Source organism: Silurus aristotelis, assembly GCF_946808225.1.
Source record: "Silurus aristotelis genome assembly, chromosome: 10".
Lineage (NCBI taxonomy): Eukaryota > Metazoa > Chordata > Actinopteri > Siluriformes > Siluridae > Silurus > Silurus aristotelis.
Window position 1 is genome coordinate 17,570,804 of NC_139583.1, and position 12,154 is coordinate 17,582,957.

At 37.8% G+C, this 12,154-nt stretch overlaps 1 protein-coding gene across 4 annotated transcripts in view; it reads right to left on the reverse strand.

The window, feature by feature from the left end:
• alpk3a (alpha-kinase 3a) overlaps positions 1-12,154 on the reverse strand; it is a 55,079-nt gene that overhangs the window by 40,862 nt on the left and 2,063 nt on the right. For all 4 annotated transcript variants that reach the window (XM_083552585.1, XM_083552583.1, XM_083552584.1 and 1 more), the window contains 2 exons: positions 10,307-10,424; positions 8,695-10,102 (listed from right to left, as the gene is read on the reverse strand). In XM_083552585.1, coding sequence (XP_083408711.1) covers positions 8,695-10,102; positions 10,307-10,424 — 1,526 coding nt within the window. The remainder of the gene's footprint in view (positions 1-8,694; positions 10,103-10,306; positions 10,425-12,154) is intronic.

Below are 12,154 nucleotides of genomic sequence, written 5' to 3' on the forward strand. Positions count from 1 at the left end.
AATACAATGGATTTGGAATGAAGCCAGAAGAGGGCTGTTCACTTAGGTATTATATGACTGTTTTCAGTTTGTAGATGTAAATTGTGAAACACTCGTCCTAAATACCTTGATGTGATTGACTCCAGCCTTTCATTTGATACTGATGTAGATATTAGTGGGGTATAATTCATGTCCGAAATATTAGTAATAAGAAATTCTTTCTCTGAGTACATGCTGGCAGTGAATGTGAGCATAGAGCATAGGGAGTGTGAGAATGCTTGTCTATATTTTCTAGCATTGTTATAAACACTTATTTTTGTTGTTTCAAACATTGATTAAAAGTGAAAGGAATGCTGCCTAGCTACTAGATAGGTGGATGGGCATGAAAATGTGAATGTTGCAGCAGCATCCTGAATGAACATTGCATTGCACATTGATCTTGAACAGACAGAGTTAACTTAAAAGGGAATTGTAATCAGGGGGTTCACTTACCACTGTGCTTCCCCTTTTCATCCCCTTCCAAGAAAGTTACACTGTCTAACCTTCCCCTTTTATTGAAAAACGAAACTTTAATTAATAAAGTGCTTCAACTGCAGAAAAAAATGGACACCTAGTCTGCACATGTCCCCAGGTAGCAGGGAGAAAAGACAGTACAGTGGGTGAAGGCATTGCTTCGATTCAAGACCGGTGGATCATGTGGCCAGGGAAAATTCTTAAGCCTCATATAGAGCAGGATTAACTTGTGCAGTGACTGGGCAAGCCAACACTGAGAAACCTTTGGACAAAGCTGCTGAAGTGTTACAGTAAGTGTTGAAACCAAACTAATACCCAGAAAGCGAGTGAATAGAACAGACAGTGCTGAGATAACTTTACAGGCTGAGCACAGTTCACAATAATACAGAGCATGACACTGATTAACACAGGAATGCACTACTAGTGATTTGATTTTACTATCAGAAGAAAGTGTTAGTGTAATGATAAAAATATAACAGTCCAAAGTTCAAGTTTCAAAACAACTTAAAAAAAAATACTGTAGTGCAGAAATAAAACTGAACATTAAGCAGCCAGAACACTTCTAAAGCAAAAATGATGCTTTGTGATCCCAGTGCAGAAAAAAAAAATCTGAAGCAATTAAAAATAGTGAGTAAAGGCTGCGTCAACTACTGTATAAAAAAGTGCTTCACAAAGCTAAACAAAGTTTAATAAATTGCTGAACAATGACTGCATTAAAATGTTTGAGTTCCTTCAGTTCTCATTTATCACAGGGCTCATTCAGACTTGTTAGGGACATGCCACAGCGGGCCTTGTTAACCCAAGCACAACATTTTTGAGAAATAGACTCAAAAGGGATTAAAGGTCCATTAATTTTTTTTATTTATTCGCCCAAAAAGGTAAAAGAGAACAAAGGGTAAAATCAAAAGATAAAAAAAGCAGGCCAAAGATCATATATGAAAAATTAAGTTCTACAGTTCCTAAAGGAAACAACAAAAATATTTTAAAAGTCTTAAACAATACAATCTTTACCAAAACCTTTGTTAGTACAAAAAAAGGCTACACGAGGAAGAGGGCAAACTTATACTAGACACCTTTACATACTCATAGAAACAAAGCACAAGGTTTGACCACACTCCCTTAAGGACCAATCCACAAACTAAAAGAACTTAAATTCACACAAGTGGCAATAGTTAGCTTTAACAAACATATGGGTAAATAAATGTGGAAATTGATGCTTTTAGTGAACAAAATGCACAAGGCAAAGTCCTGACGGGGCTCCAAATCCTGACATTGTTGTCTGTAAGCCTTTTCTTTTGCCATCCTTTAGTCATTCCCATGACATCTTTGAATATCAATGTAGTGAGAGATAACAGGGACAAAATAATGTATCAGGAAATAATTTATTTATTGTTTTTACAAGAGACCCATAATGAAAATCTTTTTGACTAGATACAGGAATGGGGTGGCATTTACTGCCTGAGCCACTAGACCTGCACTAGTGAAGGAGTAGCATTTTATTGTCAAAAAGAAAAATTACAAAGTTAAGCGCTCAGTTTAAAAAAAAAGTTGTTGTTTTTTTGTATATGTATTAATCTCACCAGTAGAAAGATTAGAATCTGTTGACAATGTAAAACTGTAATAATAAAGAGTTTCTTTAAAATAAAGGATTTTTGCTTGTGATTTGATTTTTACTGCACAACAGACAACATTGAGAATAACAATATAACCCAACATGCTTCTGACACATGGCTCATTCAAATACTTAAACATGAGTAGCAAGTAGCACATGCCAATCTTTTTGTAATTCTCAAACATGGGCTCATGAATGGAAGAATTTTAAATCTCTTACAAGGTTTAACATGCTTTATGTTTTTTGAATATCAGTTTATCATTATCAATAATTGTTTTATTAGCAGTGTTGGCCTTTCAGACCAGACTTTGGTTTCAAGCATATTAATATTCAACTTTTAACCGAAGAGTGTGTATCTTGCATTGTAACACAGCTCTTTTAAATAAAAATTTTATGACACTTTTACCTTCTATCTTTTACACTGTACCTTAAAAAATACAAGAGATATTTTAAGTGCTTACAGCAGTGTAGAAACATAGGTAAATGCAAATTAAACAGTTTTTTCAACAGTTCACTGGGAATGTCTGAAGGCAGTTGGCACAGTCAATAAAAATGTGGAATCTGAAACCACACAACTCCAATTACTTGCTTTCAAAATACTAATGCCTCTAAGAGAGCAACCTGTAATCTCGAGAGAAAATGGAGAAAAACTAAATTAGAGTTTTTAGAATTGCCTACAAATACAGTATGTTTAGCTACAGACAGGCGCTTAAAGCTGCTAGGGCCGAGCACCTGACCAAACGCGTAGAAAACAGGCCTAACAATTCAAGGTTCCTTTTTAGTACAGTGACTAGATGAACAAAAAAAATCAGACATCTGAAAATAATATTCCAACACAGTTTAGTAGTGAGGACTTATCAGGAACAAAATTGTCGAAGTCCAACCTCTGACAGCATCTCGTGATTCAGTCTCACCTAAAGCTCCACATAATCTTAACAGCTAAACCAACTACATGTTTGATAAATACCATTTCAACTTAATTACTGAAAGAAGTGTTACATACATTACTAACTCCCCACTATCTTTAGGTCATATCCTTAAACCCCTCAAGCTGGCAGTTATTAAGGCTTTTATTACCCTAATTTGGATCCAAACAAACTATCAAATTACAGACCCATTTCAAACCTTCCGTTTATCTCTAAGATTTTGGTAACAATTGTATCTGCCCAGATTTTTTACGTGCTGTGTTTGACACTTAAGATTACAGTGGTGGGCCCAGCTAGCTGGCCCAGAATAGCGTCAGCATTTTTACATCCTCTGGTTGGTTGGTCGGAGGGAAACTGTTACAGCTGGGTTCGACTATAAAAACACATCTGTAGTGTTCTGCAAACATTAATAAATCTGAGTTAGACTTTTTTTATGCCTATGGAGAAAGAGGAATTTATTTGGTCTCAGACATACTTAAAAATCCATTTTCAAGAAAAGCTAGACATCGTGAGGAGGTCGGCCAACCCCAAAGCTAGCTAACTTGTCTCAGCAAGGGTTCGTTCGCCACTTCCAGACCAGTAAATACAAGCTGTACCACTGGCTTACAGCCGCTGAGGAGCGGTGCAAATTATGAGTCTGCATCTCTGGTGACTAGGTTGTATTTTATTTAAATTTTTTCATGTTTTTGTCATGTTATTAGACAAATATTGATCCCGGAATTCAAGCTATTATACTTGCACACTGTAATTATTATGTCTTAGGAATTTATTAATTTATAGAAAAATATTTTTATTAACTCTATGTTTACGGTCTCAGTGTGATTGGATATTTAATCGCAGTCCCATATCAGTAGAACAGAGCAAAAATAAAGAGCCCAGGTTTGGGGAAAATTCTGTCCTACTGATGTAAGATTTGTCCCGGAGAAGATCTTTATCAGTTGTTGGTTTATAACCCATCTCCTTCAACATATGGACATCAGAGCAAATAGTGTCTTTGTGTACCATCCCCAGACTCTATAGAAATACAGAAATAATCTAAACAACATCATTAATGATGATCTGCAAGATAAGCAACGCAATTTCTGCTTGCTTCAAGGACTAGGCCTCCAGACCTCGGTGGACAGAGGATGGGGAATTTAAATTGTTGCATGAGGTAGCAGAAGCACGGAAAGCAAGCATGGGCTGATGCTAGACTAAAGGCTAACCCTGGCAAATGTCTGCTCTCTGAACAAAAAATTGGACTACATCAGACAACAGCAAACTACACGACGTCAGTATAGACACTGCTGCATCTTGTTTTTAAGAGATGTGGCTGAGCAACAGGGTTCTGGACCCCGCCCTTCAGCAGGATAAGCTAGCTGCATTTCATGCCAAAAGAAAGACAGGTCTGTACGGTAAGGCTTGCGGTGGCGATCTGTGGGTTTACATCAACACAGAATGGTGTAAGAACTCTGTACTTGTGTCCACCTACTGCTCACCGCTAGAGGAGATTATGGTTGTGAGGTATAGACCTTTTTATTTACTCTGGGAATTCACCACCGCTATTATGATCAGATTGTACATCTTACCTAGTGCTAATACTAAGGAGGCACTCTGTGTACTCTAGGGAACCAATAGCAGAACACACCCTGATGGATTGTTTATTGATGGCCAGAGATTTCAATCATGCAAATCTCAGGACTACAAAAGGGAACAGCCCTCTCCTGGCTTAGGTCTTATTTGACTGATTGCTATCAGTTTGTGGATGTAAAAGGTGAGTTCTCTACACTCTCTGAGGTTAAGTTTGGTGTTCTGCAAGGATCTGTATTAGGCCCACTGCTTTTCTCTTTATATATGCTACCTCTGGGTGAAATTATACATTAACATGGTATTCGCTTCCATTGCTATGCTAATGATACACACCTGTATATTTCAGCAAAGCCAGATGAGAGAGGTCAGCTTAACAATGTTGAGGAGTGTGTAAAGGACATTAGACAGTGGATGCTTGATAACTTTCTTCTGCTCAACTGAGATAAGACAGAAGTACTTTTACTATGACCACATGCAGCTAGAAGTAAACTTTCCTGATTACATAGCATCTCTGGATGGTGTTTTTTGTTTCAGCATGTACAGCAGTCAAAAGCCTTGGTGTGATTATTGACTTTTGCATTACTTATGCAGAAAAACTAGTTCATGCTTTTGTTACATCTAGTTTAGACTACTGTAATGCTTTACTGTCTGGGTGTTCGAGTAAGTGCAAAAATAAGCACTGGCTTCCAATCAAATCTCGCAACTCCCCCCCAAAAAAAACAAAAAACAAAAAACAAAAAAAACAAATACTAAATAAATCAATCAATATAAATAAATATAAATAAATAAATAAATAAATAAATAAAACAACCTTTACAATAATTAAATTTTGATCATTGAAGATTCTGTTTCTAGTCACCCAGAACATAAAATTATAATATATGGTAATAGGAATATACTTCAAACATTGGTTAGTCATATTAATTTATAAGGGTGTTAATAATTATGCTCAACATATTTAGGGGACATACACACATTTTTTGCCAGTCTCATGTCAATCTTAAGTACCTATAGAGTATTGCATCCTTTATGTCAGAAGAGTCTTTAGTTTTAGATTTAGAAATCAGATTTAAAACGGAAATATACACCTTTACACTTCTCTCTAAAAACAGCCAAACTCTAGGAAGCGTGCCATAGAGGAAGCAAAAGAGTCGCAAGCACACGGCTTTTGCGATCATCTGCAAGCTGTGTCATTGCTATAAATAAAACAGGAACAAAAATTTTATAATCTTAGTTTAACTATGGCTAACAATCAGTTCGAGCCATATACTGTATATTTGATCCAGAATTGAATCCAGAGTCTGAAATTGAACATCAAGAATGTTGTGTCTATATAGTACTGTACATACTGAACATAGTTATCTTTCACTAAAATCTACCTGTGAAAAACTTAGTTGATTGGACATGATTTGGAAATGCACACACCACTCTAAAGTAAAATATCAGAGCAAAAACCAAGCCATGAGGTCAAAGCACCTGCCTGAAGTTCAGATACAGGATTGGTTCAAGTCACAGACCTGGGTAAGGCTACAAAAATATTACTGCTGTAATGAAGATTCCCAAAAATCGAGTGGGCTCTATAAGTCACAAATGGAAGAAGTGTGGCACAAACAGCACTTCCAAGAGCTTGTCACCCAGACAAATTGAGCAAATAGGGTAGCGGGGCCTTAGTAGGAGAGGTAAGCAAGAACATCTGCATGTTACATATGTAACGGGTCCCTGAGGAAACGAGAAGCTGCATCAACAATGCTTTGGGAATGCATCCACGTTGTCCATGCTCTAAATCATGTGTGTAATCCATCCAATGGAAAGCGCAGCATCACTTAATATTATATCATCACATCAGGGTGAAGTCATGAACGGGAAGCTATAAAAAGTGCATGGAGTGACGCTGGCTTCTATAAGAGAGAAGGAAGCGCTCAGGGATGGTGGAAGTGTGGAGATGCAGCGCCGCGTTCCCTCAGGGAACCAGGGTTACATACATAACCTGGAGATGTTCCCTTTCAGGAACTCTGTTGTTCATCCTGTGGATGTTAATGTCCAGTGCTTGCACCAGGCACAGCCGGTTGAGCTTTTCCTGGTCTGGGGCCTAAAAAAGAGGAGGATATAATCCTTGGAACCTGATAGGTCGTGGGACAATAGAGGGCACCTTAGAGATGGATCCCGTTCTAGGGTACAAAAAGGCACAAGCCATGCCTGGAGTGAGCTCTAGAAAAGAGGGGGCCACAGAGAGGGCCTGTAAATCTCCTACTCTCTTAAGAGAGCAAATGGCCAGGAGGGACACAGTCTGGACTGTGGGGTGTCACCAGGAGGCGCCATCTCGTGGCATACAACGTCCTTGTGAAGGGAGCTCTGGATTGGGGAATGGTCTCTACCACCTCTGTGGAGAGACCGGAATCTCAGAGCTGTGCCCCCTCAGGTGCCATAACCACAGCCTCCACAACTCAATGGTAAACTACTGCACCCCCTACTTGAGAGAGGAGATCCCTCCTGATAGGAATGGTTGAGCCACCATTCCCAGGATCTCAACCTGGGGTCTCGACAGGGGCATCTGCTGCTTCATTTAGGTGGCCTGGCATATACATTGCCCTCAAGGTGCACAGCTTCCCTTGGGCCCACAGAAGGATCTGGCATGCCAGCCTGTACAGAAGGGCATGAGCACAGACCCCCTGGTGGTTGATGTACGAGACCACCTAAACGGATCAACACATGGTGACCTCTGAGGATGCTTCAAATGCTTCAAAGAAAATGCTTCAACGCTAGAAGCACGGCCAGCATCTCTAGGCAATTTATGTGCCGCAGGAGATGGGGCCCTTTCCATAGACCTTGGGTGGAGTGACCACTCATGACTGCTCCCCGTGAAGGATGCATCCGTCATTAACATTACGCGATGACCGGGAACTCATACCATGAGGTCCTGAGATAGGAACCTGGGATCTCTCCAAACATCTAGGGCAGGTTGGGGTTCGCTGCATGACCTTGATAGTACCGGGATATTGCCCCTCCTTAAGAACCCTTGGTCCGAGCCACTACTGAAGCGGTCTTATGTGCAGAAGGCCAAATGGAATCACATTGGACGCTGCTGCCATAAGCCGGACCAGTTTCTGGAACTGCTTGACAGTGAGTGACTGCCCTTCTCCGATCCACCTTACGGCCGTAAGGATGGACGCAATGTGGGCAGGAGATAGCTGCATGCGCATAAGGGTCGGATTCTATACAATGCCTAAATAAGTGGTTCTCTGCAATGGAGAAAGCACACTCTTTTTGCTATTCGGCTGAAACCCCAGCTCCTTTATGTAAGCGAGAATGACATCTCAATGCGGACCGCTAACTGCTCTGATTGAGCTAATATTAACCAATCATCAATATTGTTTAGAAAGCGGATGCCCTAAAGCCTCAGGGAAACCAGAGCCGCATCCCCACACTTCGTAAAGGTGCGGGGTAAGATGGCAAGACCAAATGGAAGGACCCGATATAGTATGCCTCGGCCCAAAGAATGAGGTCAGCTGAATATTCAGCTGAAGCTGAATATACTGAATGACCAGGTTATTCCATCAGTGGATTTTTTCTTCCCTGATGGCATGGGCATATTCCAAGATAACAATGCCAGGATTTGTCTATATTCATCTATCTATGTATATTTGATCACTTTTATTGTAATTCTAATTTTATTCCTATTATGCACATTGCCTCTTGCACTTTTATTCAGCACCTAGGTTCTACCTGGTAGATGTTAGGTGCTATATAAATAATGATTGATTGATCTGGCTCAAATTGTGAAAGATTCGTCCAGGAAGCAGTAAATATCATTTCCACACATGGATTGGCCATACCAGAGTTTAGACCTAAAACCTATTGAGAATCTTTGAGATGTGCTGAAGAAGATTTTGCACAGCGGTCCGACTCTCCCATCATATATATATATATATATATATATATATATATATATATATATATATATATATATATATATATATATATATATATATATATATATATATATATATATATATATATATTATAGTGTGTGTAAATTTTATATACATAGAACATTGATAGAAATATTAAAAAGCGAATGAGTAGGAATGATCTCACCTCGCAAACTGTCAGCATGATGTTCTTTCGAAGTGCTTCTGGACCAGCTGCCTTTTCTTCTTTTTGGGAGATCAATTGAGAGGCTTTGATATAAGTTTTAGTAAACCTATGAACGTGATTATCAAAATTCAAACTTTCCATTTCAGTCGTAATATCTAATGAAGGTGTTTCCATGAGAAAATCTGCATTTGCATAAACCTTTTCACTCTGCTTTGGCTGAATTATTGCTGTAGGTGCAAGCTGATCTGGCATGGTACCACAAACAGCAGATGTTGTATTGTAATTTTGTGGCTGTGTTTGTAGGAGATTACCAGTTTCTTTATTAACAGCCATGCTTTCATTTGCAACACTGACTTTGTCACTCACTTTCTTTGAGGAGTCTTTGATCTCAGGTGATTTTTTACTCTTTCCAAAGAATATATCCTTCAGGGAATGAAACACAGAGCTGAGTGCAGACTTGGGCTGATACTCTGTTTCTTTGTATACTGATGTCTTTGCTTCTAAAACAGCATCACCTTTGTGCTCAGGCTTGAGCTGTTTAACATTATCTTGTACATTTTCCAATGAACTTTCATGGTCTCCTTCACACCACCGTTCCCACTCTTTATTCTTAACTGATTCACATTTCATTGTTTCCCCCTCTTTGATTACCTCTTTCTCTCTTTTCCTTTCTTGAATGGTGCTAATATTTGTGTTTTTTATCTCCTGTGACTGAAATGTAGTCTGTTGATGTCCATCAAATTGTAATTGCAAAGAGTCTGCCAACATTTTTGGCAGACTTATTCCCTCATGTGTGTTCATCCCATCTCCTGTATCTTGACTAGATTTAGTAGTAAAAGTCTTATCAAATCCATTAGAGATTGTGATTATATTTCTTTCTACTTTCTCTTTGGTGGATGGGGTGATGCCAATAAATTCTGCCATCTCAGAACTTTGGATAAGCTGTTGATTGCCATTTTTCTGACTTAAATCTGAGCTCATATGTATGTGACCGTCATTTTCCTCACTTGGATCTTCAGATCTCATTGGATTTTTCTGGACTTTTACTGAAAGCCCATATAACTCTTCATTAGTCTCTTTTGGCTGTTCATCGGTTATTTCCATGTCTTTAACTTCATTGTTCTCTCCATCCTGGATAGATGATAAACTGGGTACTAAACCATCAATCCACTTAACAATGTTCTGTCTGCTGCTCAGTTGTTCTGGTTGAATGTTGTCCTTTTCATGGCGGTAACTGTGCTCTAACTCTTTTCGTTTTAGCTCAGCCTTCTGTTTGAGTTTGGCAAAGAACTTCTGGTGGATTTTGTATTCACTCATAGTGCCCACCTCTAATACACCAGAGCATGAGACAATGCCCTTGCTGTTCCTGGCTGATGCCTGATAGATGGCTGCATCATCCACTGTGCAACTAGAAAAAATTAACAATCAGTATAAACACATTAAGCAATACTGATGTACAAGATTTGAAGTTGTCATAACACTAAACAAAATTCAGATTATACTATGTTAAAGTCAAATAATGTAAAGGTTTTTTATTATTCTTTTAAAATACGGTTATATAAGTATTGCAATCTGCTAGGAAATTTGTAAAAGTCAGTTCTGAGCAACATACTTGTAAATATGGAGCATATGGATTTTGCCATTGCGAAAAATTTCATATTTGGGAAGACCACAATATCTGTCTAATTCCATGTCATCTTTATACCAAGTCAGCTCGGGAACTGGGTAGCCTAAGAATAGAAAGAAAAACCAGGAAATCTTTTCACAAATACTTACATTTTGAAAAGCAAGTTGCATCTGTTTTCACCAATAGCAGTCAATAATAAAACAACAGTGTAGTGAGTATTTGTTTAGCTGAGTGAATCTTTAAAATTTTAACAAAAATAATTTAGCAAATCTCGTGAAACTAAAATGTGTGTAACAATGAAAAGGAAATGTCATGTTTGTTAATGTTTAGTCCTTATTCTTAAGTTTATTGTCTTAAATACAGCAAATAATTTAAACAAATCTTAAAGCATATTCAAATTAGTAATTATTTAACTTCAGAATTTGGGCAAAACATTACTACTACTACACTGTATCACTAATGAAATTTATAATATTAATTGATATTAGAGTTACAGATGTACAGGACATTTTTTTTTTCTTTTGTACTGTGCCTCCAGCAACAATTCAACTTTTTGTATTATATTTGATGTTTATTGTATAAACACTTTATATTTATTGTATAAACACGTTAATCCTGCCATCATGGGGGCCAATAAACTGCCCCTGAATCTTCAATATAATTTTTTTACAAAAGCACAGAGAATGTGATAAAAAATATCAAAAAAAGCTTTTTTGATTTAAGATTCACGGTGCCCTTTACTAATTTTGCTACCCTTTGTCATTTGTCACAATTAATAAGACCAAGGAAGCAGCAAAAGGTCATTACAAATTTCCAGTCAAATAAAAGTTTAATGAATCAACCAAAAAGAGGTGTCCTGTAGAACATGTGTCTACACTGTCTCAAAACATTATTAAGAGGATGGTTTCATTAGCCAAAATCTCCAAGGCTTACAGCTGTTATTTTGGAGGGTTTTAATGAAAAAGGTTCTACTTTCAGCCAAAAACTAAATTAAAATAACGCATCATTAATCTGCCAAGCACTACTGGAACTTAAAATTATATGGGTGTATGTGGTCAGATGAAACAAAATAAAGCTTTTTGGCCCACACAGAGAGTTAGACAAATTGAAATGTTCCCCATGCCTATGGTTAAATATAGTGGTGGCTTTTTAAATATATTGAGCTGTTTATATGCCATAGGACCTGGACATTTTGTTATTATACATGGCATCATAGCAATGGCAATTGACTGCCTCCGCTAGAAGGATTATGATGGTTGGATCTTCAGTGTGAAACATGGATTTTAGGATTTGGAGAGATCATGTATGAGGGTATGGTCTCAGATCAATTGTTATGTAGTTTCCAACTTTATCATGAATTATAGAAGAACATTTAGAACTGTAATCTTGGCAAAGCGAGGGAAGCATAAAGAATTTACTAAAAGGGTGGCAATAATTCTGCCACACATTTTCTTTTTATTAAACTGTAGTGTGCTTGCAATTGTTGGACATCCATTAAGCATAATATGTATGTAATTTTTTTAACATAAGAGAAAACTGTTCTACAGCCTTTCTGCTTATATTTACTGAGTGCCAATATTACTGTATAAAGGGCACTGTAATCAGTTGGGGGTAATACTTCCTGCAGACACTGTATGCTAGCTCAGGGAGAAGCTAGAGTCAGACCACTGGGTAAACCGTTCAATGATTTGAACCTACTGAAAATCAGCCCATAAGTGCTACTGCCCCCAGCAGCTAATTTTGTGCTTGGTTAAATGAACAGTGGTTTACAATTACAGTTTATATTTTGCTTTTGATCTTTTTCCTACAAATGTAATTTTTTTGTTAGAAAGA